The following is a 26,545-nucleotide window of genomic DNA, read 5'->3' as shown; positions in this document are numbered from 1 at the left end:
ATGTGTACTGCAGTAGGGCCAGAAGCCTGAGTCCTATTGTGCTAGGTGCTGTACATACAGATCACAGAGAGAGAGAGAGTCTCTTAAGCTCCCTGTTCTTTCCAACCTCTTCTGCTCCCTCCTGGCAAAACACTCTTTAAAAATGGCTTATGACTAAGACTAGTAAAGTTACGTTTGTGACATAGGAGTGATGGGACATCTACATTTACCCTGGAATAACAAAAGGCTTCTGGACTGTGTATTCCTGCTATTCCATATACAGGTGAGATTGTATCGAACCATGCCCATTTTGTGTCCACCCAAGTCAGTGCATTTGTAGGCGTGGACACACACATAGCCCAACAGGAATCGGCAAAAGCCATGTGCATTTGCATATAAGCGCAAACTAGCTACATATATTTGCCTATGCAACTACTCTGCACATGCACAATCAAATGTAGACAAATGCATGTGAATCTACTTGCTGGAAATCAGTCTCATAATTTTGAAAATCATCTTAAAGCAACTTCGTGTATAAAAATCACATACAGCTCCTGCTTTGTGTGTAGTGAATGATGGAATGGACTATATCAAATGTAACTGCTAATCGCAAGACAGGGCTATAGATAGCTTAAGCAAAGCCAGTTATGTTGTGACACAGTACAGAAAAATCAAAAAGAAATTGTCCTACTGTTTTATGCTGCAAGAAAAAGTTCTGTTGGTTTTGGAAAGTTTTCATGTACTCTTCAGAGCAGGGACTGTCTCTTATTGTATGTCTGTTCAGTGCCTAGTGCAATGGGGCCCTGATCTAGGCTGGGACAGGTAGGTGCTACCAAAATAAAGTTTCTTTTTTAAAAAAATAAACGAGGCATGTGTTGTGGCTGCTTAAATTTATTTGGGGCGGCGAGGCAAGAGAACTGGAATTTTCAGATTGTATAGTACCTGGGTAATGAAGAAATATCTGTAGACATACATGGATGCAAACACAAGGCCCATGAGCAAAACAACGAGACCCATAGTCAAGTAGCATAACCCACTGAGAGACGACCTCCTGGTTTGCACTGGGGGAGGCAGCTCCTCCTGTGAAAAGGAAGAACAAAAACATTAGTCAGATGAGGTAGGAGGAGATCAGAAGAGAACAACATATTGTTTAAAGCCCACACACGGTATTATGAAGCACAGCTAATAAATGCAGATCAGGGTCTTTCAAGGTAATCTCACATGGGTATCCTGCTTATTTTATGTGACAATATCATTCCAGTAGGGATGACAAGGACACATTTCATACCTTTTCTTATACACATATTATTCTGAGCAAGCTGGTCAGATTCCAGAGATTCACCATTTTTTATTTATTTGTGATAAGGAACAACAACAAAGCAAACAGGAAAATTATATAACTAGAAGTTATGGAATAAAATGCCTGATAAATGTAAGTGCATTGCGCCCATATTTGTGCACAACTTTCTTTTAAGAAGTCTGAAAATCATCAGAAGAGCTGAATTTTTCAGGGACAGTCCTTGGAGTAAATAAAAGAGAGGACAGGGATACAGTTGTTTTAAAGAGCTGCCTAATGATAGGGGTGCAATGATTTTATCAACCATCTGTGTTCAAAACATTACCCCAGCACCCACAAATCATATTCCAATACACCTTTAACACACACTCAAGGTACATGGGGCTTGGAACAGAAGAGAAAAGAGTTTGAAAGAGAAATAAACTCATGCTTCAGGGCATTAGTCAATCTCTGACAGAGGTAGGAAGAAACTTTCCCTAAGTATAGGCGATTCAATAATTTCCCACTTCAGGGACTTTAGCACTTTCCTGTGAAGCAGCTGGCTCTGGCCACTGTTCCCTTTGTTCTGCTCAGGCAGACTATCTTCCTAGCTGGAAATTCCCTTGGTATAGCATAGGCCAGATGAGATGTAGAGACAGTGTTGCCAGTTCCTACACCGTCCTCTCCACAACCTCCAGTGCAGACGGGCATGTCAGGAAGGCAAGAAGGACAGTTACCATCTGGTGTATGTTAGAGCAGCCTCTAGGCTGTATTAACTTGTCTCCAGGAAAATGACTGGCTCTGATAGTCCCACCTCTACCATCCCAGCCAGCAAATAATCTGATCCTACACTGTTAACCTCATTTTTACACAACTTCACTGCACGATTACTTCCCAGCTGAAACGGGACAGATATTTTAATTATTATTACTCAGACAGGTATATCTGCAAAGACAAGAATGTGAGTGGTGTCAGAAGAACTGCAATCCCCAAGCAGCTCTAGGAGAAGCTAACCTAAATTTGTTTCCCCCCGCCCCGGCTTCCACAACACATACAACTTCGCAATACATTGCCAACTCCCAAGGCTGTGGGATCAGTGCATAATCAATTCTTCACTCCTTCTTCATCGAGAGAGTAAGAAAGTTGAAGAAAACTTAAGCTCTCTCCCATCACAGAGAGAGCAGTTCAAAGCAGTGACTATTCAAACCCAAACAATCACATTCATAAAGGAAGTTAAGGGATCTCTACCAGCAATGCTGAGGTGGGGAAAACATGCCACATGGCAACGGCCGTGAAAAAATAGACTTGGCTGAATATTAGTGATCACAGACATGACGCAGAGAGAGTGAGTGAGGGTGGATTTTAAAAAAATGGTGGTCATGCTACTCAAGCAACTACAGCAAAAAAAGATATTAACGCTTATGAGTAAATTACTGAAAACGAGTGCCAGGTTCCTGTAACAGAAAGTGCAGCCACAGCTCTCTCAGCAAGTTGCCTCATGTGGATGCTAACACTGCATGGAGAGGATGAGCTGGGGTATGAGCATTTGGAGAGGATTCAGAAATGTCAAAGCTCATAAAACTCTTAACTTAAAGATTGTTTTCACCTGAAAAATCAATTGAACTGGGCAAACTCCCCTCTCATTTGCCTTTTCACAGTGCAGCGAGAGCAGACTTGCTCTGTGAGAGGAACAGTACAGCAGGCTGCTCTCTCTAGCACAAGGACACAACAGAAAATGGAATTCAGATCTCTGCAAAGCATCCTTGTGGCAAGATAAAAATGCTTGGAATTTTGCAGAAGAAAAAAAAAACTTGCTTGAGCCAGGAGAAGCAAAGAAACCATGGAAGAGTAAAGCCAGAGAGTAAATGAAGAAAGTAAGGGTACGTGAGGAAAGAAACTGCCTCACCAGCCATCATGTTCTAGTAGAGCAAGGTTCAGCAAGCAAAAGTTAAAGATGCTGCCTTTCAGTTAAAGGAGAACTATTAACCATCACAAAATACATTGTAAAGATCATTTGCCCCACGGATCATCTCAGCCCAGCAGATTAAATACGTGTAAGATGAGAAGCAGCATTTGTCACCATGAACAAACTGACACTTATTTGTTTTTAAATTACAATCTGCATTTGAGCCTCTGGGCCAGAGGCAGTCACTTATGAGACAGACAGAAAGGAAGCTCTTGGAAAAACTGGTGTACAACCTGCTTTAACCACATCTTTACGCTTTAGAAAAGCATCCACAACTGCTATTGGGCTGTCACACTACTAGAGTCACAAAGTATGTATGTTCTCAGCAACATAGCCACTTCCTGTATTACAAATGGAAATTGCTCATTAGACTCTCTTTAAAAAAAATTCATCACAAATGATTCATTAATAGCTTCTTGCCCTGAGAATGTTTGACTCCCTAACATGGAAGCTGTTTTTCCTTTAACTAATCTTAATAAGTCAGTCCATCTCAGAATTAGACATAGCATATATCTCAAAGAGAACCAATACACCACAGGGAAGCCCAGTAACATATCATACTCACCTATTCTTTACTGCAAGTTTTGCAGGGCTAGCATCCTCCCCACCTTTCATAGTTCTAGCATTGGGAAGCATTTAAAAATAATAAAATATAAAAAGGTCTTCCACAAAAAGAACCACTCTCTTGGGAGGTCAATATTATAACTTGACAAGGTTAAAAATGTGTCTCAATATTTCGTGTGCAAATTTCTGTTCATCAAGATCTACTTTGCTGACTCCTACACGTCAGACCAGATGCTGCTCATTAGCTCAAGCCCAAGAGCAGTCTGAGAGGAAAAAGAGTGACCGAGGGGCAGCAAGAGAAGGGCCTTGAGGGAGAATCCTTCTGAACAAGCCAAGCTCAGGAGAAAGCTGAGACAGTGTCAGCTTAATGGAAAGGCAAACCACAGGAAGGGGATAAGAGTTCAACACTAACACAGAGTGTGTGCTATGAGGGCTCTAACCAGTGTAAATCACAGGAGAAGCATCTGGTGTGTGACATTACATCATTGTCCCCTATGTCCCTGGGATTTCACTACATGCTGATAATGCTAATTTAACATTGTAACACAAGGCACACAATCTAGTAGTACAATGAAGGTCACTGTAGTGAGCAAACCACACATTTAAGTACTGACAAAGAATATTTAAACACAGCAGAGCCCAGGGCAGCCTTAGTGAAAAAAGAACCAGCTAATCTGGGATATGTCTGCATTATGGATTTAACAGTAAACTCGCACTGCTCACTGTCTGGAGCAGAGAGGAGCACAAGCACATTTTCCCATGTGGGGGTAGGGAATAGTCCATTACTAAACAAGGGAGCTTGTGTCTATTGGCTTTTACCCAAGTATTCTAGTGAACACTCTGCACAGCACAGGGATAGAGCAAGGCAATCTAAGCTAGTGGACCTGAATAATCAACCTCGCTGACTTTGGTTTGATCTGCAGGCATGCATGCGCTGAAAATATTTCTAAATCCCTGCCAGCAGACAGGGCATTGAAATATACAAGAATTCCTGTTTTCTGATAAAACAGGCTCTTTGGTATGGTTCAGTGCTTTGCCTGCTCACAAGAACAGAGCAGAGGAGCAGCATGCGTGTACAGAATGGCAGATATCCTGAACATCTCTGATTTACTGTCAGGGCGGTTCCGTGAACATGAAGTCACCTTACAGGTTGATTGGGAGAGTGCTTAAAATTAAGGCAGATACAAAAATCCTCTCTGTTTGGGGTTATTCTTTTAATTTTAAATAAGCAGGCAGCAGGTTTAAGGGAGAAAAGATCAAGATCAACAGTGTCCTGTTTAACTATTTATGAATACATATAGCAGTTGCACCTATGGGCCAAAAAAGGCAGGGCTCGGTTGGGCTAGGCATTGGACAGAATCTGTGAACACAGTGAGTGACAGATCCAAGATCTAAAGAGTATCAAAATGGGGAAACAATCAAGTAGAGCTGGTGCTAGGTTTTGTAGAGCCTGATACAACATGCAGGGCCTCAGGTAGACTTCCATAAACCACAGCACACATCTGGGATGGGAGGGTTAGACAGTTGAATAGGCTGAGTTTGCAGCACTTGGAAGAGTGGGGTCAGGGTGCTTCCTATTACTGAAGGGAAGAGGGGGGAACAGAGAGAATCAGCTGGATAGGGAAGCTTCCTGCAACTGGGATGGGTTGGACCTTATGGAGTTCTTTAAGGTGAGGGGTGGTGCCAAGCTATTTGAGAGGGGGAAGTCCTGGGAACAAGCTAGGGTGGGGTGCTGACAAAGTAAGGCAAGTGCAGCATGTACCTGGCCCAAAAAATAAATATCTAGCTACAATTATTTTTAAAATAAGCAGCTCTTTGGGGCAGAGATTGTCCTTTTGTTCTGTGTTTGTACAGCACCTAGCACAACGGGATCCTGCTCCATGACCGGGCCTGCTAGGCACTACCACAATACCAATAAATAGTCATAACAATACTAATACACACATGCCACATGCACAAACTCACAGTGTGCACCAATCTGCGTGCTTGAAATGGAAACTGAAAATGGGGATGAAGCTCCCCATCAACACAGGAATAGCTGGCAAGTTGCAGGAAGGTAAATAATATCCATTTCCTTACAAGTGCATCAAGGAGTCATACATGCTTCCCCTCTGAGCTCTAAGAGGGGGCATGCAGCAAATCTGTACTACCCCTTCTCGTTAGCCATACTTTCAAGTGAGTGGCTGTTTGCATCACAGAACGGGGGGGAGGGGCTTGCATGTTTCCTGTACATTTGCACCACACACAAGGCTGCGGAAGGAAAGGACATCTGCAATACAGAATAGGGAAGGATGCATAAAGGGAAAGGAGGAACAGAATACAAAGTCCAACACAGGTTCCTGCTAACAGGGGATCAGTAGAGCATTGTACAGACAGAACATTCATCAACTCACATTACAAGGCAGCCATGCACTCTAGGTTTCTGATGCCTGATGGAGAAGGGCTCTAACATGACTCAATCCTCCTTGGGTGGGAGAATGATGGAGCTGAAATTGGGCTTTGTGAAGGCAAAATGTTGGGATTGAGGTTGAAGTGAGAAAAAGCAGAACCAGGAGAGGAAACTTGTCAAAGCTCGGAATCACAAAGGGTAGTGAGGAACCTAACCCCTACTAACTTTCCATGGGAATTGTACACCTAGGTGTCCTTTGTGCCTTTGAACATCACCCCCTAAATGTGTGTAGCATTCTTTGCAATCCTTGGCCTAGAGTATCATTAACAAAGCACAGTAATGGCAACCGTTTAGCCTGGTCTTTAGCTTTGCTTATGAATACTGCATCAGGGTTATGAAAAAAAGATATCAGGTTCGATCTCTCCTTCCTAATGACCATGTGATGGGGATGATAAATGAAAGTGAAGGAACGGAAGTTGTGCCATGTCACACTTTACACCTCTCATAAATCATACCCTACCAGAGTCCTCTAGCTGAGATGGATTTAACTCCTGCCCTTTTCTTGTACCTGTCTCTTTGGCTTTTAAAATAGGTCTATCTGCCTTATTTTGTCAGCTGCTGCCAAGAGATCAAAACATGGGACTGTAACAACATCCCCAGAAAAAGCGTTAAGGGCATTCAGCCTTTCAAAGCATATTGTTTTTTAGTACAGCACTCTGTTTCCACCAGAATGGCATCTAATTACATAGAAGAATGTCATTATTTATCACTTTCCCCTGAAATCTTCTGCGGGGGATTCAAGACATTCCCCTTTCATTTTGGTGTGATCTGCAATTACTTTAAAATAAACACATATTCCTGTTGATAATGCAATACTAAAATTAGCTGTTTAATTGTATTCAGCTGTTTAATGGACTTGTCTAGTTCTATACCAACTATTTCCTTTGCTTTTTTACATTTGCGTGCTATTCAGATTTGGCATCCTTTGTCCTAGATTTATCAGGGTTTAATGGGTAAGAGAGACTGCCTGAAAAAATGTTCTAAATATGCATCCCAAAAGTGGGGCACATTTGGGGGATTCGAAATAATATAAGATATTTTGATATTCTAAACTGAATTGAAGGTAGAAACTTAGGAGTAGAACCTTGAAGTGGGATGAAGCTTTAAGAGGAAACTCTACAGTCAACAGATAATCTGTAAGACAGAGCAGCATCTACAATAATGCTGGCTATCTTCAGACAGTTGTTTACTGTTTTAAAAGAACAGTCTGTATTCTGGAAGTGAAAGGTATGGTAACAGAACTATAAACACCAGACAGACTGCAAACCATGGGAGCACACAGCAAAATATGAAATTCTGGAAACAAATACAGATTTACACAATGGTGCAATTTTCTAATTCTGGCAACCAAAGTGTCAATTATGGGAAGAGATAAAAGGGTCAAGCTACCCATATCCAGGATTTGCAATCATTATGTGTCCAATTTCTCCAACATTAGCAACCACTTAATGGAGTTTTAAAAGGTCTGTATGAAAAACACCTTTGACTACTTTGGGAAGAAATAAAATATACTTAACTCTTGTGAGTCTTCTAGCCACGGTGCAGTGCATATAGTAGCTATGGTCAGACCTCAGAAAAGGTACAGAAAAGCTCTAGCATACTTACTAAAATCTTTTAGATCATCTTCCTAAGGAAAAAAAAAAATGTCCCAAAGCTCCACACCCCCCCCCCCGAATCCCCTTCTTCCAACACCAAAGGATACTTCCCTTCCACCAATCCTCCAGTCCATTACCTTCATACCATGAGACTCTGGCAATGTCAATGTGCATTCAGTATCAGTGCTTTCCATATTTAGAGGCATTACAAAGTTCAGTTAAGTACCAAGGAGTCATCTACACCATAGAAGCTCAAACCAAGTACTTCTGGGGGGGAAGGTAACAGCTAACAGTGGAGTAGTCGTCCAAGGTTTGATGTCAGAGATGGGTAGCAAATTACATACAGGGATCTTAAGGAAGAAAATCTAGTGGGGTGCAGATAAGGAATGGGCTGATGAATTAATGGGTGAGGAGGGGTAAACATTTTTAAAAGGCAAATTTAAGAAGGCTAAGATCTATAGTAGGTGAAATTTCTTCTGAACCACTTCAACAATTTCCCACACTAAGAAAAGGTTTCCTGATACATTAGGATAAGTGCTCCTGCTTTCTATAATCAGAAATGGTTATAAGCAGGTAGGAGAGGCCAGTGAAATAAACAGAAATGGGAAGTGACATATAAGCAGGAGACAGTGTCTTGAATATCGCCAGGGGTGCAAATCAGAGGTGCCATAGTACAGCAATACTATGAAGGGTCCACAACATCATTTCCTGTAGCTAAACAAAGAATCCAGACATCATATGGACCGGGAAGCATTTTTAATGCTCTGATTTAGAAACGAAAAATACTGCATCATAGTTTCCAAGGCAACCAGTTCTTCCTGCGCAAAGTACTTATACAAGATGTTTGTACAGGGCCCCAAACGCAGCATTTCCACTGAGAACACAAACAGTGGTTTTTTGACACAGAGGTGCAGGAGACAAAAAGAAACTGCTATAATTAACAGACTACCACATTTAAAGGCAAAAAGGTCACACAATTAATTTAATCACATCTTTAAACAATACAACCGCATGTGACTAGAAATAAAATTTAACTGCCTGTTTCTAGCCTTTTTGCAGCAATGTGAATTAGAATACCAACATTAACGGCTAATGAATTAAAACACGGCTTTGCTGCTAGATGACAAAGATAGAAGGATGTTAAATATGGAACTTAATGTGACATTCAGAGTTGTGTGATCATGTTTTCATTCTCTCCAATCAGTAAAAAGGGGTTGGGTATTCAGCCCTCTCTTTTCCCCAACTTGTCCTTCCGTCAAAGATTCGGGGAACCAAGGGGCTGTTCTATTTTCCCCCTTAGTGAAGAGTAGGGGATACTTGTTTCATTAATATAAATATATCTCTTTGGCAGATGCATAATGGCTTTCAGATGAACTTCTTCCAGCTTCCCTCATGGTTTCCCAGGAGGAAAACCATGTAAGGTATTAGCAGCACTAACAAAGCCTATTCTGGTAGGACTCTTAGCAAGATTTCCAATCCCCAAGTAAAACAGAAGTGAAGACAGAAGAGAATAAATGGTTGTGGTACTTAAAATAAGGCTCCGAAGGCCATATTAAAGCATTCAAATAAAAGTGGCCTGATTTTCATAAATCAGCAGGATTGCAGGCACACAACGACGCTGAAAAATCAGGCCAGTTTTATTTAGATCCTTAGGTATGGATTTCAGAGCATGACTTTGCGCACCCAGGTTTGAGAAATCTGTCCTTAAAAAAGGTGAAAAAAAACCTTATCTAGTACATGTAAGCAAGGAAACAAATGATTCAATGCCACAAAAGCAAGATAAATACAGATCAGGCAGCTCCCCGTATTTGCGGAGACCTTCCACTGAGAAAGCCTGCTAATCTCCTTTCAAATACAAATGCCACAATGGATCATGTACAACTCCAACAGAGGGCTTGTCCACATTTAAAATACTACAGCAGCACAGCTGTAGTAGTGCTTCAGTATAGACACGATCTACATCATTGGATTTTTCACACCCCTGAGCGATGTAGCTGGGTCAACCTAATTTCCCAGTGTAGACCAGCCATTTTTGGTCTGACTGTCCAAGCAATGCCAAAACAAAAGCCAAGTAGGTTATTGACTTACTATGATGCGCTAATGAATTTTGCAAAAGAAGAAAAGGCTCTGCAGTCTTGACATGTTTGGAAACAGACAACATGCCAAAAAACCTCCCATCATCAAAAGGGTTTTGCATTTATAGATAAGAAGGTTCATAGAAGGTTGGGTTAGAAGGGACCTCAGGAGGTCATCTAGTCCAACCCCCTGCTTGAAGCAGGACCAATCCCCAATTTTTGGCCCAGATCCCTAGGTAGCCTCTTCAAGGATTGAACTCACAACCTTGGGTTTAGCAGGCCAATGCTCAAACCACTGAGCTATCCCTCCCCCTTCTGAAGTTATTCATCTCTACTAGTGTTTTTGAATCTTGGGGGAATTTTTTATTTTGTACATGAGCAATAGGGCATTTCACTGCTTTGTTGTATCAGTGAAGTTAGCAATGCTTTCCCCTTAGACTCCAAGTCCCATTAGTACACACTTCAGGTCCAAATAAATATACAATTTAAGAACAAATTTGAGCTTCTGTAAAGATATAGGCTGAGATTTGCAAAAATGATTAGTAATTTAGGATGCCTCTGTTTTTCAACACTCAACCTGACACACACTAAAAAGGAGCCCAGCTGGGGCCACTCCTACCCCCAACACTGTACAAGGGAGACCCTCTCCCTAATACAATATGGGGGCAGTAGGTCTCAGGGCATCTCCCCTCCTCCCCACCATGTGGATTTAGGAGAAAGCGGCAAAGTGGAGCCAGCCAGAGGCTTCAGCTGCTAAAGGCAGAAGCAGCCAAAAGAGGGGCCTCTGGTCCTTTGGGGTTAGGGCTGCCAAACGTTCAGTTTTCGACTGGAATGCCTGGTCAAAAAGTGACTCGAGCGGCTCCAGTCAGCACCGCTGACCAGACTGTTAAAGGTTTGGTCGGCAGCACAGCAGGGCTATGTCAGGCTCTCTAACTGCCCTGTCTCCGCACAACTCCCAGTTGGGAACCGTGGCCAACGGGAGCTGCAGGGACAGTGCCTGCAGGTGTGGGCAGCATGCAGAGCCCTCTGTCCAAAAAACACCGCAAAATTATGGAACACGACAATTGCTGCCGTCACACTGTTCACTTTGCTTGTGTGTTTCTCCGCCCCACCCCAGTCTGTCTTGTCTACTTAGAGTGAAAAGTCTTCGGGGCAGCGACCATCCTTCTGTTCTGCATTTGTACAGTGCCAGCAAATGGGGTCCTGGCCCATGACTAGGGCTCCTAGGAGATAGGGTTATACAAATAATAAACGGAACAAGATTTTCAGACTATAATGAGCTCAGTGCTTTGTGAAAATTGGAAATCTTTAATATGTCTTCAGTTGGACACAAAAAACCATTATTCACTTCCAGAAATCTTTCCCATGATCCTGTCATAGGGCCATGCCACTTGGATCATGCTCCTGCGGCAGGCCACAGTATGACCAGCATGACTGCCTCAGGTTCCCTTTTCAGTGTTCCCTGAAACAGTCCAGTCTCTTAGAGCCATCAGCCCTGGCTGGGTTAATTTATTACCAAAGAAAGCCCCCCGTGCACAACACTCCTCCCAGCTCCATAGTCCCAACACATTAAATACAGCCCCAGTGTTCCCCTACCATGCCCTGGCATCTCCCACCTCACCCCAGCTCTCCAGTGCAACCCCGGTGCCCACCACCAGGTACACCCCAGCTCTCCAGCACAGTTCTTGTACCAGGACATGCACTCCGGCCGTTCTGACTGGAGCAAAACCCCACTCTTCCCAGCAATAATCCCTACAGTCTCTCTGCTGGAAGCATCCTTGCCAGGGAAGCATCCTTCACTCCCCCGACCCTCTCATGGTTCCTCTGGGTCCAGCATTCTGGCCCTGAACATGTCAGCAGGTAAGCTCCTCCGCTACTACTCTTCTGCCCTCACCAGCCCCTAGCTCCACCTCAGACCCAGCAGGCAAATCCCTCTGTTGCTGCTCCTGCCTTCAGTCCTCTCCAGCTCTCTGACCCAGGCTCCCTGGCTTAGGGACGGCGACCAGCAAACCCCTCTCACTGCTTTCCTGACTTCTCTCAAGTCCCAAACATATAGTCTCCTATCCAATTCCTCCCTCCCAGGGAGAGCCTGCAGAGAGCTTTCAGCAGGCCCTCCATGGGGAGCTCTCTGCTCCAACCTCCTAACTGAACCCTGGTCTACACGGCACAGTTAGGTCAGGATAAGGCAACTTACATCAACCTAATTATGTCAGTGTACACACTACAGCCTTGTCCCACAGATGTAAGTGCCCTACTACACTGAGACCTGGTCTAGACTGGGGGTGGGGGAGCGTGAATAACTTAGCTGAAGTCGACATACTTAGATCTACTTACCATGGCGTCTTCACTGTGGTAAGTCGACAGCTGACACTCTCCCATCAACTCCGCCTCCACCTCTCACCCTGGTGGAGTACCGGAGTCAACAGGAGAGAGCTTGGAAGTCAATTTATCTGCTACTGGATGAGAGTGGGAAGCCTGGGGGGCAGCTGGGCTCCTGGCAGGAATCTGTGTGGAGCGGAGAGCCCTGGCTTTCAGACCCCCACACTGCCACTCTTCATTCAGTGGAAGTGCTCCTGGTGAGGACACGGACACGCCCCACTGACAGAAGGAGGGTAGTGTGGACATCAGCCACACTATGTTAGGTCAACTTAGGGCTGCAGTGTAGACATGCCCTGACTTTCACCAGGACTCTCCAACTCACTGGGACTCTCCCTAACCTTCTACAGCCCCCAGGTGCTGCTCTGCCCTCTTCATTGGCCAAACTGGGAGCATTTGTTCTGTCACAGAGGAGTTGGATGTGCTTCAGTTACAAGGGCCAGCTACCCTGTGACAGACCCTTTCTGTAATTCTCTGTGTAAGTTACACTGACTGCAACAGTATCTAAAAAAGCTTGACAAAATAAGTCTTGCACTAGAAAGTTTACCACACACAGGAATTGTTTTCGGTTTTTAAGAACCCAGTGAGACAAACTCAGTCTTCTCAGGTTTGTTAGCAAGAGTCTTCAGAGTTAGGGGATTAGGTGATAGCTCACTAATGATCTAGACAGCAAAGGAAATAAAATCAGGGACGGGGTTTTTTTGTTGTTTGTTTGTTTTTTTAAAGCTAGAACAGTATTTGCCAAAACTGATGACTCTGTGAGCTAGCATGCGTAGCACTAGGAAAAAAACACCAGTCTCACAAAGGAAAATCAATCTTTCCTGTAACCTCATGCCTGTCCAAACAAACAGTAAGCACAAGAATAGATCACTTGCAAAAATGCATCTAAAGACAATGCATCCTCCTTAGAAAGGACCCAGTTAGATTTTTTTCTGATCTACAATTAGTATTTTCTTAACTAGAAGAACTGCCCTCACTTGAGCAGCAGTGTATCATAATAATCAAAACACCGGACTTCTGAACAAGTCATTGCCATATGGATAGACAGAAAGATAGGTATACACCGTATATTTTTATGACAGAGGAAAAAGACTTAATAAACAAATTGGGGAGTGCGTGGGGGAGAGCAGCAATAGCAGTGTTGCTATTATATGGCTCCCAGACCTCATGGAGAGGTGGCGATCCAATTAACACCTTTATGGGATTGAAAAGAAAAGGCTTATTTGACTTCGGAGTTTAAAATTGGGTTGAACACAATCTGATTCACCTCCTCCATCCTAATATTCTACATGTCCCTTTTAAGAGATGGCTTCCTCTTCAGTGGGCATGGCCAATCAAACAGCTGTGTTCTACTAGAACCAAAATAACGCTGATCACTAGTGAGTGGCTCAGGAGCGCAAGAGGCAGAAATGTCATGGGAGCTGGTCCCAGCCAAAGGAGAGAATTCATGTCCAGATGAGATCACTGAATAACCATTAACCTCATTGTATTCAGAAAATATACACAATCCATCTCTTTCAATTAGCTTTCCTGCAACAATTCCTTCTCAAACAAGTAGACAGACACATACCCCACTCTCACACAAACCACGACAAAAAAACCCAACTACTTGTCAAGCTATTTTGCCTACAGGTAGGGAAAGGAGAGACTGCTGTTATTTCTAAATATTTGGGAAGTGCTCAAATACCCCAATGACAGGAGCCATATAAGTAGCTGAGATAGAAATCTCTAATAAGCATTTCTATCTCAGCTACTTACTCCAGCTGTAACAATGCACGGTCATGAAGGTAATGGTCAGAGAAAATAACGACAGAGAAAGCGAGAGAGAGGTTTCAACAAGATACAACATGATAAATGTATTTTGATTATAGTTTGTAACATAGGCTTAGAGAACCACAGGACTTGTAGACCAGCAGAGACTACTCTGTGATATAGTACTTAGAAATCTTTGTAGGGTGGAAAACACCAAAGAAACCCACCACAACAGCATTTAAGTTAAAAAAGAACTAGTTAAATGGAAATTAAAAGGAAGAGTCACAAGAGCAAAATGCCTGCAAATTGCCTGGAAACCTTTTTTAAAACATCACAATAGAGACTCAAACTATATGTATACCCAAAATAAAATAATAAAAACAGTAAGAGTACCCAAAAAAACCCACCATGGCTAAGCAACAGAATAAAAGAGGCAGTTAGAGACAAAAAAGAATCCTTTAAACATTGGAAGGCAAATCAAACTGAGGAAAATAGAACAGATAAATAGAGCATAAACTCTGGCAAGTCAAGTGTAATTAGGCAGTCCAACAAATTTGAAGAGCAACTAGCAAAAGACTCAAAACTAACAGCAAATCTTTTTACGTACACCAGAAGCAGGAAGCCTGCCAAACAACCAGTGAGGCCATTGGATGACTGAGGTACTAAAGGAGCACTCAAGGAAGACAAGGCCATTGCAGAGAAGCTAAATAAATTCTTTGCCTTGGTCTTCACTGCACAGTACATGAGGGAGATCCCCACACCTGTGTGATTCTTTTTAGATGACAAATCTGAGGAATTGTCCTAGATTGAGGTGTCAATAGAGGAGGTTCTGGAACAAACTGATAAATTAAACAGTAATAAGTCACTGTAACGGGGTCACACTCACCTCTCGTGAGCGCTCCCTGGCGGAGTGTGTGCCCCTGCACTCTCTCTGTTTGTGGTGGGTCTTCAGTGACTCAGCCCTCCGGCCGAGTCATAAACAGTCAGTCTCACAGATAAAAGCTACACAAACCCCTTTTCGGGTACAAATCCAACAGGGGCCTCTCTCAGTGCCCTCTGTAATGTCTCTCTCAGTTTGTCCCCGCTCCGGAATAGAGCAGTGCCCCAGGGCTCCTTCCCTGGAGGCAGCGTCTTTGCCCTCTAAGGGCCTTTCCGGCCCAAGCTCTTCAGCTGGGCCACTACAGTTCAGTTCCCCTTCTGGGCTGCCTCAAAGTCCAGGCCACTTTCCCAGTCTCACCCTCTATTCCAGGTCCCAGCCTAGGGACCCTATAGATAGCAGCTGTCTGCAACATCCCTTTAAATAAACTGTGTTACTGCTATAATTCCCTGGGCCACTGCCCCATGGCTCCCGCACATTCTTCACCCTTATCTCAGGACCTTGTCCTTGTGGAGTCCCAGTAGCCAGCCTGGAGCATCATCCACCCTCCTCCACCTCTAGCAAGGAACTGAACTCGTTCTGGCCCTGCAGCTCTTCTTATACTGACCTGCTGGGCCCTGATTGGCCGCTTCACACACAGCCGCTTTAGACATCTTGGAGAACATCTCTACTGCCCTTTTCTGGGGCAGGGTGTGGCAGAGCCTGAAGGCTTAATCCATCCCATCACGGTCATCAAGACTAGATGGTATTCACCCAAGAGTTCTGAAGGAACTCACATATGAAATTGCAGACTACTAACTGTGGTATCACTATCGCTAAAATCAGCCTCTGTATCAGATGAGTGGAGGATAACTAATGCTACACCAATTTTTTTAAAACGCTCCAGAGGCAATCCTGGCAATTGCAGACTGGTAAACCTCACTTCAGTACCAGACAAACTGGCTGAAACTATAATAAAGAACAGAATTATCAGACACACAGATGAACACCATCTGTTGTGGAACACTTTCAACATGGCTTTTGTAAAGGGAAATCATGCCGCTCCAATCTATTAGAATTCTCTGAGGGGGGTCAAACAAATATGGACAAGGGGGATCCAGTGGATATAGTGTATTTAGACTTTCAGAAAGCTTTTGACAAGGTCCCTCACCAAAGGCTCTTAAGCAAAATAAGCAGTCATGAGATAAAACGGAAGGTCCTTTAATGGACTGGTTAAAAGACGGGGGAATCACTTTGAAAGAGATCACTTTGATCATTACCTGTTAGGTTCATTCCGTCTGGGGCACCTGGCATTGGCCACTGTCGGCAGACAGGATACTGGGCTGGATGAACCTTTGGTCTGATCCAATATGGCCATTCTTATGAAAGAGTAGGATTAAACATTTTTTACAGTGGAGAGAGGTAAACAGCCATGTCCCCCAAGGATCTATACTGGTACCTGTGCTGTTCAACATATTCATAAATGATCTGGAAAATGGGGTAAACAGTGATGTAGCAAAGTTGGCAGATGATACCAACTTACTTTGGACAGTTAAGTCCAAATCAGATGGTGAAGAGTTACAAAGGGATCTCACAACACTGAGTGACTGGCAGATGAAAACAAACCAAAACGGCAGATGAAATTCAATGTTGACAAATGCAAAGTAATACACATTGGAAAACATCATCCCAACTATAAATACAAAGTGACGGGGTCTAAAGTAGCTCTTACCACTCAAGAAATGTCTTGAAAGTCATTGTGGATAGTTCTTTGCAAACAACCACTCAACGTGCAGCTGCAGTCAAAAATAACTAAGACAATGTTAGGGACCATTAGGAAATGGATAGGTAATAAGACAGAAAATATCATAATGCCACTATATAAATCCATGATATGCTATTAGCCAAGATGGTCAGGGACGCAACCTAATGCACTGGGTGTCCCTAAACCTCTGACTGCTAGAATCTGGAACTGGATGACAGAGGATGGCACACTTGAAAATTGCCCTGTTCTGTTCATTTCCTCTGAAGCATCTCACGCCAGCCACAGTTGGAAAACAGGATACTGGGCTAAATGGACCATTGGTCTAACCCAGTATGAACATTCTTATGTTCTTATAATACTGTCTTCAGACAGACTGGCAGAGAGCTTACTGCATCTCAGAAGGAATGTCTCAAACTTGAAAAAGAAAACAAATCACTCTTAAGTGCCCTGGCAGGCATGGGGGAGGCAGCTGGATCACTACGTTCTACATAGAGATAAGCTTACTGCCTCTCTCTCACAGTCATTCCACTCATGCTTATTAAAATGACTATCCCTTTTTGAGACACTTAACTATATCCCCATGCTTTGCCACAATGCTTATTGTACTACCAACTTTTCAAGGGGAAAGGTACAGTAAGGAAGGGAGGTAAATGGAAGATCCATTTTCATGCTAGAAACACACGTATTTACAATTTTGTATTGACTTGGAATCCTGTTCAGTTTTTAAAAGAGTGTACTCGGATTGAGGGTTCACTTTTAAGAAACCAAGATTCACAGGCTCAGAAATCCTCCAACACCTCAACCTACATCTCATTTGCTGAAAAAGATTCCCACATTTCTAAACCTAGTATTATTTAGCACTTCTGCTAGGAATAGCTTTTTTAACAACTTTTTTCTCCTCCAGTTTTAGCAGCAGCCTATATTATCCTTGATTAGAATATCCAGCAACAATGTCTAAAATCCAGTTAATATCCTATCATTCCACAAGAGCGGATCCTGCAGGAAATTGTTGCCATTTCTCAAACAATGCCTTTCCAATCCTCCCACCTCTGCCTGCCCTCCCTCCCCTCTCCCCAATGCACTGGAAAACTGATAACCAGAGACCATGATTCTTTTAAAATATCAGATTCTGGTCTCATGACCAATGCAGCAAAATAAAGAGGAAGTTCTTTCAGCCCTACTGGATATGTAAGACTTGGGGATAAAGAAAAACAAAACATCTTCAAAGCAACATCTAATTTACTTTAACATGGTGAAAGTACAAACAACTTCAGAAGCTTGAACTCGACTCTAATGCTTGTAAATAAAATTAGATGAGTATATTCAAAATAAACCTACTTAGATGTCACATACTTGTGTTACTGTCTCTACTATATGATGTTATTTACATCCCCTTCTCTTTGCTCCCCAGGTTGGGACTAAGATGTGCACTCGGTACACTTGCACTGGGTTCAATCTCAGAGGACCCCCTGACCACTCAGTCTGAGCGGGCGGCATTGCAACCTGGCCTACAGGCTCATAGCGCTGCTCAGGTTTGGCCTAGCCATCCCTCTGCTACGATGGTGTGGCAGACAGGCCAAATTTGAGTGAGGGTGATCATGACCTGGCATACGGGGTCAGAGTGTTGTTAAGATTTGGCTTGGCTGCACCTGCATCATGACAGCTGGATGCCAGCCCAAACTGAGTGAAGGGGTGGAAGAACTGGGGGAGGGCAATTTCTGTAGTGCACAGGGCCCCCAAATTCTTTAACCCCCGGCACTGCTGCTCCACAAGCCATCCTGCATGGAAGTCACACACCAGAGCCTGACTCTCAGGATATGAGGGCTGGAACCATACTGGCAGAATGACTTTGGCTAAACACCGTGGAGCTGCTAATTTTGACCTGGTGTTGAGCAGCTTTTACAAGTAGGCAAAGCATACCCTGTAGCCATCTAGGTTTTTATCATGTGCCCATCACCACAGAAAATGTATTAATTTAGATGGAAAATATGAGCTAAAGGCATTAACATAACCCGTTACTGAACATGAAAACAGTATTAAACAAGGTCTAGGGCTTGGTATGCAGAGACCTCAGCCTGTGTAGTACCATGGCAAACACTCCATTAAAATTCCTGTTAACCTTTATTAAAGATACAGAAAAGGACAAACAGTTAAAGCATTTGAAATGTAAAGCATTAAGTAAGGTATGCATTTTAACAACATTTCTTGTTCCCTTTCCCTTCAGCTGCAGAGCATTTCAGAAGGAAAACAAACCCTTGTTTGACAGTCTCTTAGATGGCGTTAAAGATGGTAATAACTAGGTAAGAGAAGAAATCAGTTGAGATGGACTATAGCTGTTGTAGCTCTGCTGTTAAAATCCAATCCCGTTTTATCTCGGGTAGTAATTGTGAGTCAGCTGGATCCAGTAAGGGTGGCAATGTCATCTGGATCCCTCTCTCTGGCCTCGTCTCATTAAGATACCTTTCAGGATCAGGCTGACAAAGGCTCAGGGTTGCAGGAGACATGGGGGGGATGGCAGGCATGATGGCAAAGCTTGCTCCAGTAGCCTCCATCTGTTCTTTCCTTCTGGGTTGTTGTTTTTCTCACAAAAGCTCTTTGTTTTAAGAACCCAAAAAGGGAGTGATGGGCGGAACAATCTATCCCCTCATTATTTTGTCCATTAGTTAAGCCTAATTCCAATATACCAATTTTGGCTCATTAATTTATAGCTCCACATCTCCTGTTTTTAACAAGCATAATTTCAATAGTCCTTGAATCATATCAACTTGGCCTTTTTGTTTTGACTAATACAGTTATTTTATCTCCCTTTTGTACCTTTTCACATCAACATTTGTTATTTAAGTTATTGAAACATCTTAAGAATTTGTACATACTTTTTTCAATACAGCTCACAATTCAGGTAAACTCATAGTCCAATTTGCACAACATACCCTAGCACCTAGTGTCACCTGCACCAGAATCACTTCGACAAGCACTTCTGCCAACGTGGCTTGGACAGTGCTCTTCTGAGTCTCCACTGAAGGCTTAAACCAAAAGAGAAACCTCTTCCTGACATAGAAATAACTTCTATAACAACTGGAGAGGCCAAGAGAAGTGCAGGTTGAGAAAAACTTATGTTTAAACATATATCTTTGCCACCTCTACTCTACACAGATCACCAAGAAAACAAGGGATGTTGGCTAACTGGTCCCATGGCAGGAATCACAGCTCCTTGGGAACACATCACGTCACATATGAAACTTAGCCACCCTCAGAGCAGCAACTCTATAAACCTCAGGTGAACCCCTCAGCTGAGAGAGACAGAGTTATTAGTAAGTTCAGGGGCAGAGCCACATCCAACCCTCCCTGTCTGGAGCATGAGGGAAAAAAAGAAAGGAGAAGAAACCAGAGTGGATGTGTTGGCTTGATGCTCAGTCCCCACAACAGGAGACAAAGCTCACCTCACACTGTGGCACAGAGGAGCTAACCTTCCGCATTTCAAAGTGACCTTTTGTTTTTTATTGGGATATTGGATTATGGCAGGTTTCAGAGTGGTAGCCGTGTTAGTCTGTATCAGCAAAAACAACGAGGAGTCCTTGTGGCACCTTAAAGACTAACCAATTTATTTGGGCATAAGCTTTCGTGGGCTAGAACCCATGAAAGCTTATGCCCAAATAAACTGGTTAGTCTCTAAGGTGCCACAAGGACTCCTCATTGTTTTTATTGGTTATGGCAGTCACTGAAGTGGGGGAGGGTCATTATTGTGGGAGTGAAGAAGTACAGTCACCCAGGAAGAAAATCCCCAAGGCCCCATAATTGACAGAAAAGGAATTTAGGCCTTTTTTCCACTGTTAACGCCTTAATAGCCAGGTAACTCATGCTCACAGTAAGTACACCCTGTTACTCCAACAGGCAGAGTTATTCTTCTTGTGCTAGTTGTAATCATCATCAGAGCTGTTACAGTAGGTGCTAGCAACTCTTCAGGGAGAAAATCGGGATGCCACAAAAGGAGGGTCCATCTGACATAAGGGAAGCCCAGAGGAAAGGATTTTGGCTCCAGCAAGGGGTTCAGGATAATCACAGGGCAGCAGACATGGCCGCACAATAAGCACTTCCAGCATCACACAGTGATGAACCGAACAGCCATGACTCAAAGCCCACTGAAGAAAACAAAGATTCCCATGGACTTCAATGGACTTTGGACCAGGCTCAAGATGAAAAGCATGAATACCAATTAAAAATGTTAGGTCCCAGTCCTGTTCCCATTAAATCAATGGCAAAATTCCCATTTGATGTCAATAGGAAAGGGATGAGGTTGCTAGCTCTTCCAATGCTAGATAATTCCCTACACCCACACCAAGTTAGCATATTGCCCATTTTGTGTCAGGAAGAATTGTTTTGTTTTTTTTTTTTACGTTTAAAAATTTCCCCTTCCTTAATTCCATCCAGTTACTCCCAGCTGTATCCCCCTCCTACATCCCCAGCTCCCTCAGTCCATGCTAAGTATTTCTGCTCCCTCTCTGTGTTTACAAATATTTGAAAGGTGTTGGTGAATATCTCACAGATCTAATCATTATTTAACAATGCTCTTCAATCTTTCATCTTAAATCAATCCCTCAAGCCCCTGATGATTTTGACGACTCCTTTCTGCATTCCCTTCAACTGACATCTATCTCCCTGGGAAATTAAAAGCCAACAGTTGAACACAAATATCAGAAGGGTAACCATGTTAGTCTGGATCTATAAAAGCGGCAAAGAGTCTCTTGGCACGTTATAGACTAACAGACGTATTGGAGCATAAGCTTTCATGGGTGAATATCCACTTCGTCAGATGCATGTAGTGGCTACTATATGCACTACATGCATCCAACAAAGTGGGTATTCACCCACGAAAGCTTACGCTCCAATACGTCTGTTAGTCTATAAGGTGCCACAGGACTCTCTGTCGCTTTTACAGTTGAACACAGTATTCGAAGTCTAGTCTTACCAGAGCCATATTGAGCCCTATTGCCGTCCCGCTGACCGGGCTGTTAAAAGTCTGGTCGGCGGCACAGCAGGACTACGGCAGGCTCCCTGCCTGCTGTGGCTCCGCACAACTCCTGGAAGTAGCAGCACGCCCCCCTCCGGCTCCTACATGTAGCCTCCGGCTCCTCTCAGCCAATGGGAGCTGCAGGGGCACGCCTGTGAACAGGGCAGCGCACACAGCCACCAGGCCATGCCTCTGCATAGGAGCTGGAGGGGGGACATGCCGCTGCTTCCAGGAGCTGCTGGAGGTAATGCCACCCAGAGCCTGCACCCTTCACCCCCTCCTGCGCCCCAACCCCCTGCCCAGCCCTGATCCCCTGCCCGCCAAACCCCTCGATCTGAGTCCGGAGCACCCTCCTGCACCCCCAACCCCTCATCCCCAGCCCCACCCTAGAGCCCGCACCCCCAGCGCCCCAACCTCCTGCCCCAGCCCTGATCCCCCTTCCACCCTCCGAACTCCTCAATCCCAGCCTGGAGCACCCTCCTACATCCCAAACCACTCATCTCCAGCCCCACCCCAAAGCCTCAGCCCAGAGTCCCCACCCATATTCCAAACCCCTCAGCTCCACCCTCCAGCCTGGAGCCCTCTCCCACACTCCCAGCTGGAGCCCTCACCCAGCCCAGTGAAAATGAGCAATTGAGGGAGGGTGGGAGAGCGAGTGGGGGGGGGCGGGCTCTCAGAGGAGGGGCGGGGCAGGGCAAGGGTGTGCGGTTTTCTGCAAGTCAAAAGTTGGCAACGTTATCTTCCATATCCCCTTATCCCACTTTCCCATAAGAGATTTTTAAGAAACCCATTACTCCAGATCTTACACCATCCTTGTAGGATAGTTACCCACTACTACTGGGGTGGAGAGCTGTGGCCATCACGGTTTAGGTCTGTTAATCTTGAGTGCCTTTTTTAAAGTCCGACTAGACAAATCTTTTGACTTTACATGTGTGTCTGATCATACACAAACAAAAGACAATAAGCTGTTTTGTCATCAGTGTATTTGAAAATACCTGCATATATAACTGTACTTTTCCACTTCAAAAATCAATCTTGTAGTCTGACTAAAACTCACAGTGAAAGCAGTTAAGTATCTTGAAATATTTTTGAATAAAAGAGAATATAAGTCATTCAAATGACTACATAACCTCAAAGACTATTGCAGCCACACTCAGCAAGGCTACGTTAATGACAAGTAAACTGTTTTCACTACAAAATCATCAAATATTGTGATTGCCTCAAAATTATGTGGATTTTCTGATTGAGTTTGAATTACGTCTCTCCAAATGAAATCAATCACCTCAACTGTGCAGCAGGGAAGTACAATGCTGCATCACTTGGGCTTGCTGTCAGACTCCTCATTTACTAACTTTTTGTAATTAGGGGTCTCCGAAATTCATGGCCATGAAAATTGCATCACAAACTATGAAATCTGGTCTCCCCCGTGAAATCTAGTATCCAGCCGCCCAGATCTGAAGACAGAACAGACAGTGGCGACTACTGGCCCAGCACCCAGCTCTGAAGGCAACACCGCCAACAGCAGCAGTGCAGAAGAAAGGGTAGCCATACTGTGGCCCCCTTACTCCTTCCCCTACAAACTGGTTGGGGGGCCCAGCTTGAGAAACACTGAAGAGAAATCACACATTTTTCATGGGTCAATCACAGGATAAATACCAAAATTTGCATTACATATCCACAAAATTTGCTATCTATGCCATGACCAACCCACAAAAAATGTGTTATTTCTCCATAATTTAAGTAGACCCCTATTTATAATGTATTAGAATCTCAAGCGTCTGCTTTTCTCCCCGTCACATCTTTGCATCTACCCAAATTCACAGACTAGTGATGTCCAAATTCCATCACTTTCCAGCCCCATCTCCTACAGATGGGATTGAAGTTCTTGGGGTCACAAGAAAAAGAGCACACAGAACCTTGTTTCTACATCACCAATGTCATTTTAACACAAAGCAGCTGGAGCACAGAGGGTGAAAGAGCAGGAACTTGGCACAATGCTTGTTGCTGCCAACAGAAAACCCAGCATTGAATGATAAACCCCACTGAGTACGTAAAAGTTGTTCTGTTATACAACATACGCACACAAAGAAATATGCCGCCTTTTGGTCCAGTTAGCATGTGTTACACACACAAGATAATATCAATAAGTATCTAATCCTTTAAAGTATGGTTCTAGTCTGGAAAGTGACATCATAAAAATACCACTCTCTCACACGTTCCCTATGTCCATTCATTAGCATTTCTGCTTACTTCACTGACTTGGTGCACCTAACTTTCAATTTGATCACAAATCTTGCAATATTTGGTGTTTTTCTTAAAGCCCCAACTGCTGGACTCCAGAGATTGCTCAAGAGTCCCGGCTTTCATTTTAAAAAAATAGTATATTTCTTCGGGGCTGGAGGAAAAAATAAAGCTTGAAAACATGACCCAAGTGCATCCTAAAGGCTCAGAAACCAAAAGACAAAGAAGAATGACCCAGCATTTGTTTTTGTTTTAAATCTTGTGATTTAAGCCAACCTCATGATTTTTTGAATGCTTGGTGTTGGTAACACTGCTGATTGAAGTACGCTTTTGCTACTTTTTAACTCCTGTTTTCAAAGACCAGAGGAAGGAAAGATGAATCCTATTCTGACTCATGCAACATCAGCAAAATTACTAAATTCCAGTTGTAGAAATCTTTATTGCAGATGACATGCGAGCCAAAAGAGACCCGCTTGATTTTTCAATTCTAGGTTGAGTTTTCAGGGTTGAAATTTGGAGGAAGGAGGAGGAGAAAGAGAAATAACTCTTTTATTTGTGAACTGAGCAAACTGGATCTGGAAACCAGGGAGAGACCATAAATGGTCATGCTTTATATTAAGGTTCCATTTATACATAGCTTATAAAGGGTTAATAATTAATAGATGTTATAAGCATGTTACACAGACACTAACAATATGTTTTATGTATAGTTATAAGCACATCAGTAGGTGGTGTTAGAGAAGATCATAGTTCTGATCAACGTATTGACCTGCTAGACTCTAAAAATTAAATAATTTACTAAATCACCTCTTAATAATCCTTTATAAATGGAACTTTCATAGAGAATTCCACAATCTTGTTTTGACAGAGACACTTTCCAGAGCCAGAATGCACTTCAGAACACCCAGTTTCATATTAACAGCATGGATACATCACAATTTCTCTCAACACGGTGGGATATCAGGATGTAATAAATAATCAAACTTTGCACACACTTTCAGTGATTTGTGAAGAGGTGTAAAATGTTGCTTAAATGCCACCATCTGTTTCACAAGCATTTTAAACCAGATGGTGTTGTCATTTACGCTGGTCCTGATCCTGTGAGTTGTTCAGTTCAGGCAGACCCTCCACACACACACCTGCATGGACCTTTATTAACTTCAAGTGGGGGTCCACCCGCAAGGAACACCTTGCAGGATTAGCACATAATAGTTTATGTGATTTGAGGAGCACTTGAAGTCAATATTGTCACATATGGAAAGGAATCTTTTTCATGTAGGAATAATTCTTCATTCCAACTGAGAGGTACCATATACACAGCCACTAGCATGCAATAAGCACTGCCGATTACCACATTACCGCATTCCCTGGTTGGGACACATCAGCCTCAGTTAGATCCCAGGATCCCAAGAACAACCTTGTACTCCCAGGAGGTAATAATACCCCCATACACCTCTGTGCCTGGCAGGAAACAAATCTCCACAGGCGCGGCACAGCGCCCCCCTCCCCCACTTCCCTTTAGCTGGTGCCTCACTTTGTGTCCATCCCAATAGTCGCCTCTGTGCAAGACCTTTCCTTTCTCAATCATCCATCACCAAAAGTAAATCAAAGCCAGCAAAGTAAATTCAAGACAGGAACATCAACTCCTATTTTGGAAAAACTGAACAATCTGAACACAACTGTGCCATACTCTTAGTTACACTTTATCACTACTTCCTCCCCCTTGCTCCTAATCTTGCCAAGACCCCAGAATTTCCCCAAGACCCCAGATTTTCATTTCTTCCACTCTCTTCTCCACGCTAATGATAAACCTCAATCAAAAGATGTTTTAATTTGATCATCATCCAGGAACAATTAGCCCCAGATCACCTCCACCCAAGTGTATGCCTAGGGCCAAAAGGCATTATTTGCTGCAATGTTTGTATTTATTGGTCTCATCTTGTATTTTTATTGCCCAAGCAGGACCACTCCCTACAATAGGATGCACAGCTGCCTCTCAATGTGCCCATTTCTCACCCTAGGACAAATCAATGTCCACAATGCCATACAGCTTTGGCTCTTTCAGAGTGTCTGCTCATGCAAGAAAATCACAAGCATTAGCTACACTGAGCCCTCCCCCCCCCAAAAAAAGCTTACAGAGTATTCACATCCGGTCAAACTTGGTGTGGGCAGGGAGGTGAAAAATGGGTATAATTAATATTAAAAGCTGCCCAATGCCTCTGTTTTTCCCTTGCTACCATCAAGCAAACACCCAATGTCTCCCCCTCTCACATCCCAGCTTCTCCCTGATTGAGCAGTACAATTATAATCTTGTACCTATGTCATCACAATCTGTTGCCATGGAACTGGCTGATGTCACAAATTCAGCATTATATGACTTCAGGAACAGGCAGAAAAGAATGGGCCCTTGTTTCAATGGGCAGCCCTTTAATAGCAAACGTAAGTAAGGCCAGCCATGGGGGTGGGTGGAACACATGTTACTGGGACATCCGGACTCGTTTACCTGACAAGTCAACGGTGTGCCAAGATCTGCTGATGTTTTTTTCATTCCAAGTCCATCTAACATCCAGACAAAGGGGGCTGCAGTTCACAAGAGTCAAGGACAGTTTCCTAACTAACAGGGACAAAGACAGTGCCCACCCC

At 43.5% G+C, this 26,545-nt stretch overlaps 1 protein-coding gene across 1 annotated transcript in view; it reads right to left on the bottom strand.

Annotated features, from left to right (window-relative positions):
• ITM2C (integral membrane protein 2C) overlaps window positions 1-26,545 on the bottom strand; it is a 46,502-nt gene that overhangs the window by 17,758 nt on the left and 2,199 nt on the right. The window contains exon 2 of the mRNA XM_073360028.1: window positions 922-1,059. Coding sequence (XP_073216129.1) covers window positions 922-1,059 — 138 coding nt within the window. The remainder of the gene's footprint in view (window positions 1-921; window positions 1,060-26,545) is intronic.

This window comes from Lepidochelys kempii, chromosome 9 (genome assembly GCF_965140265.1).
Source record: "Lepidochelys kempii isolate rLepKem1 chromosome 9, rLepKem1.hap2, whole genome shotgun sequence".
Lineage (NCBI taxonomy): Eukaryota > Metazoa > Chordata > Testudines > Cheloniidae > Lepidochelys > Lepidochelys kempii.
The sequence above is the reverse complement of the archived record's forward strand: the minus strand, read 5'-3'. Positions and strand labels throughout refer to the sequence as shown.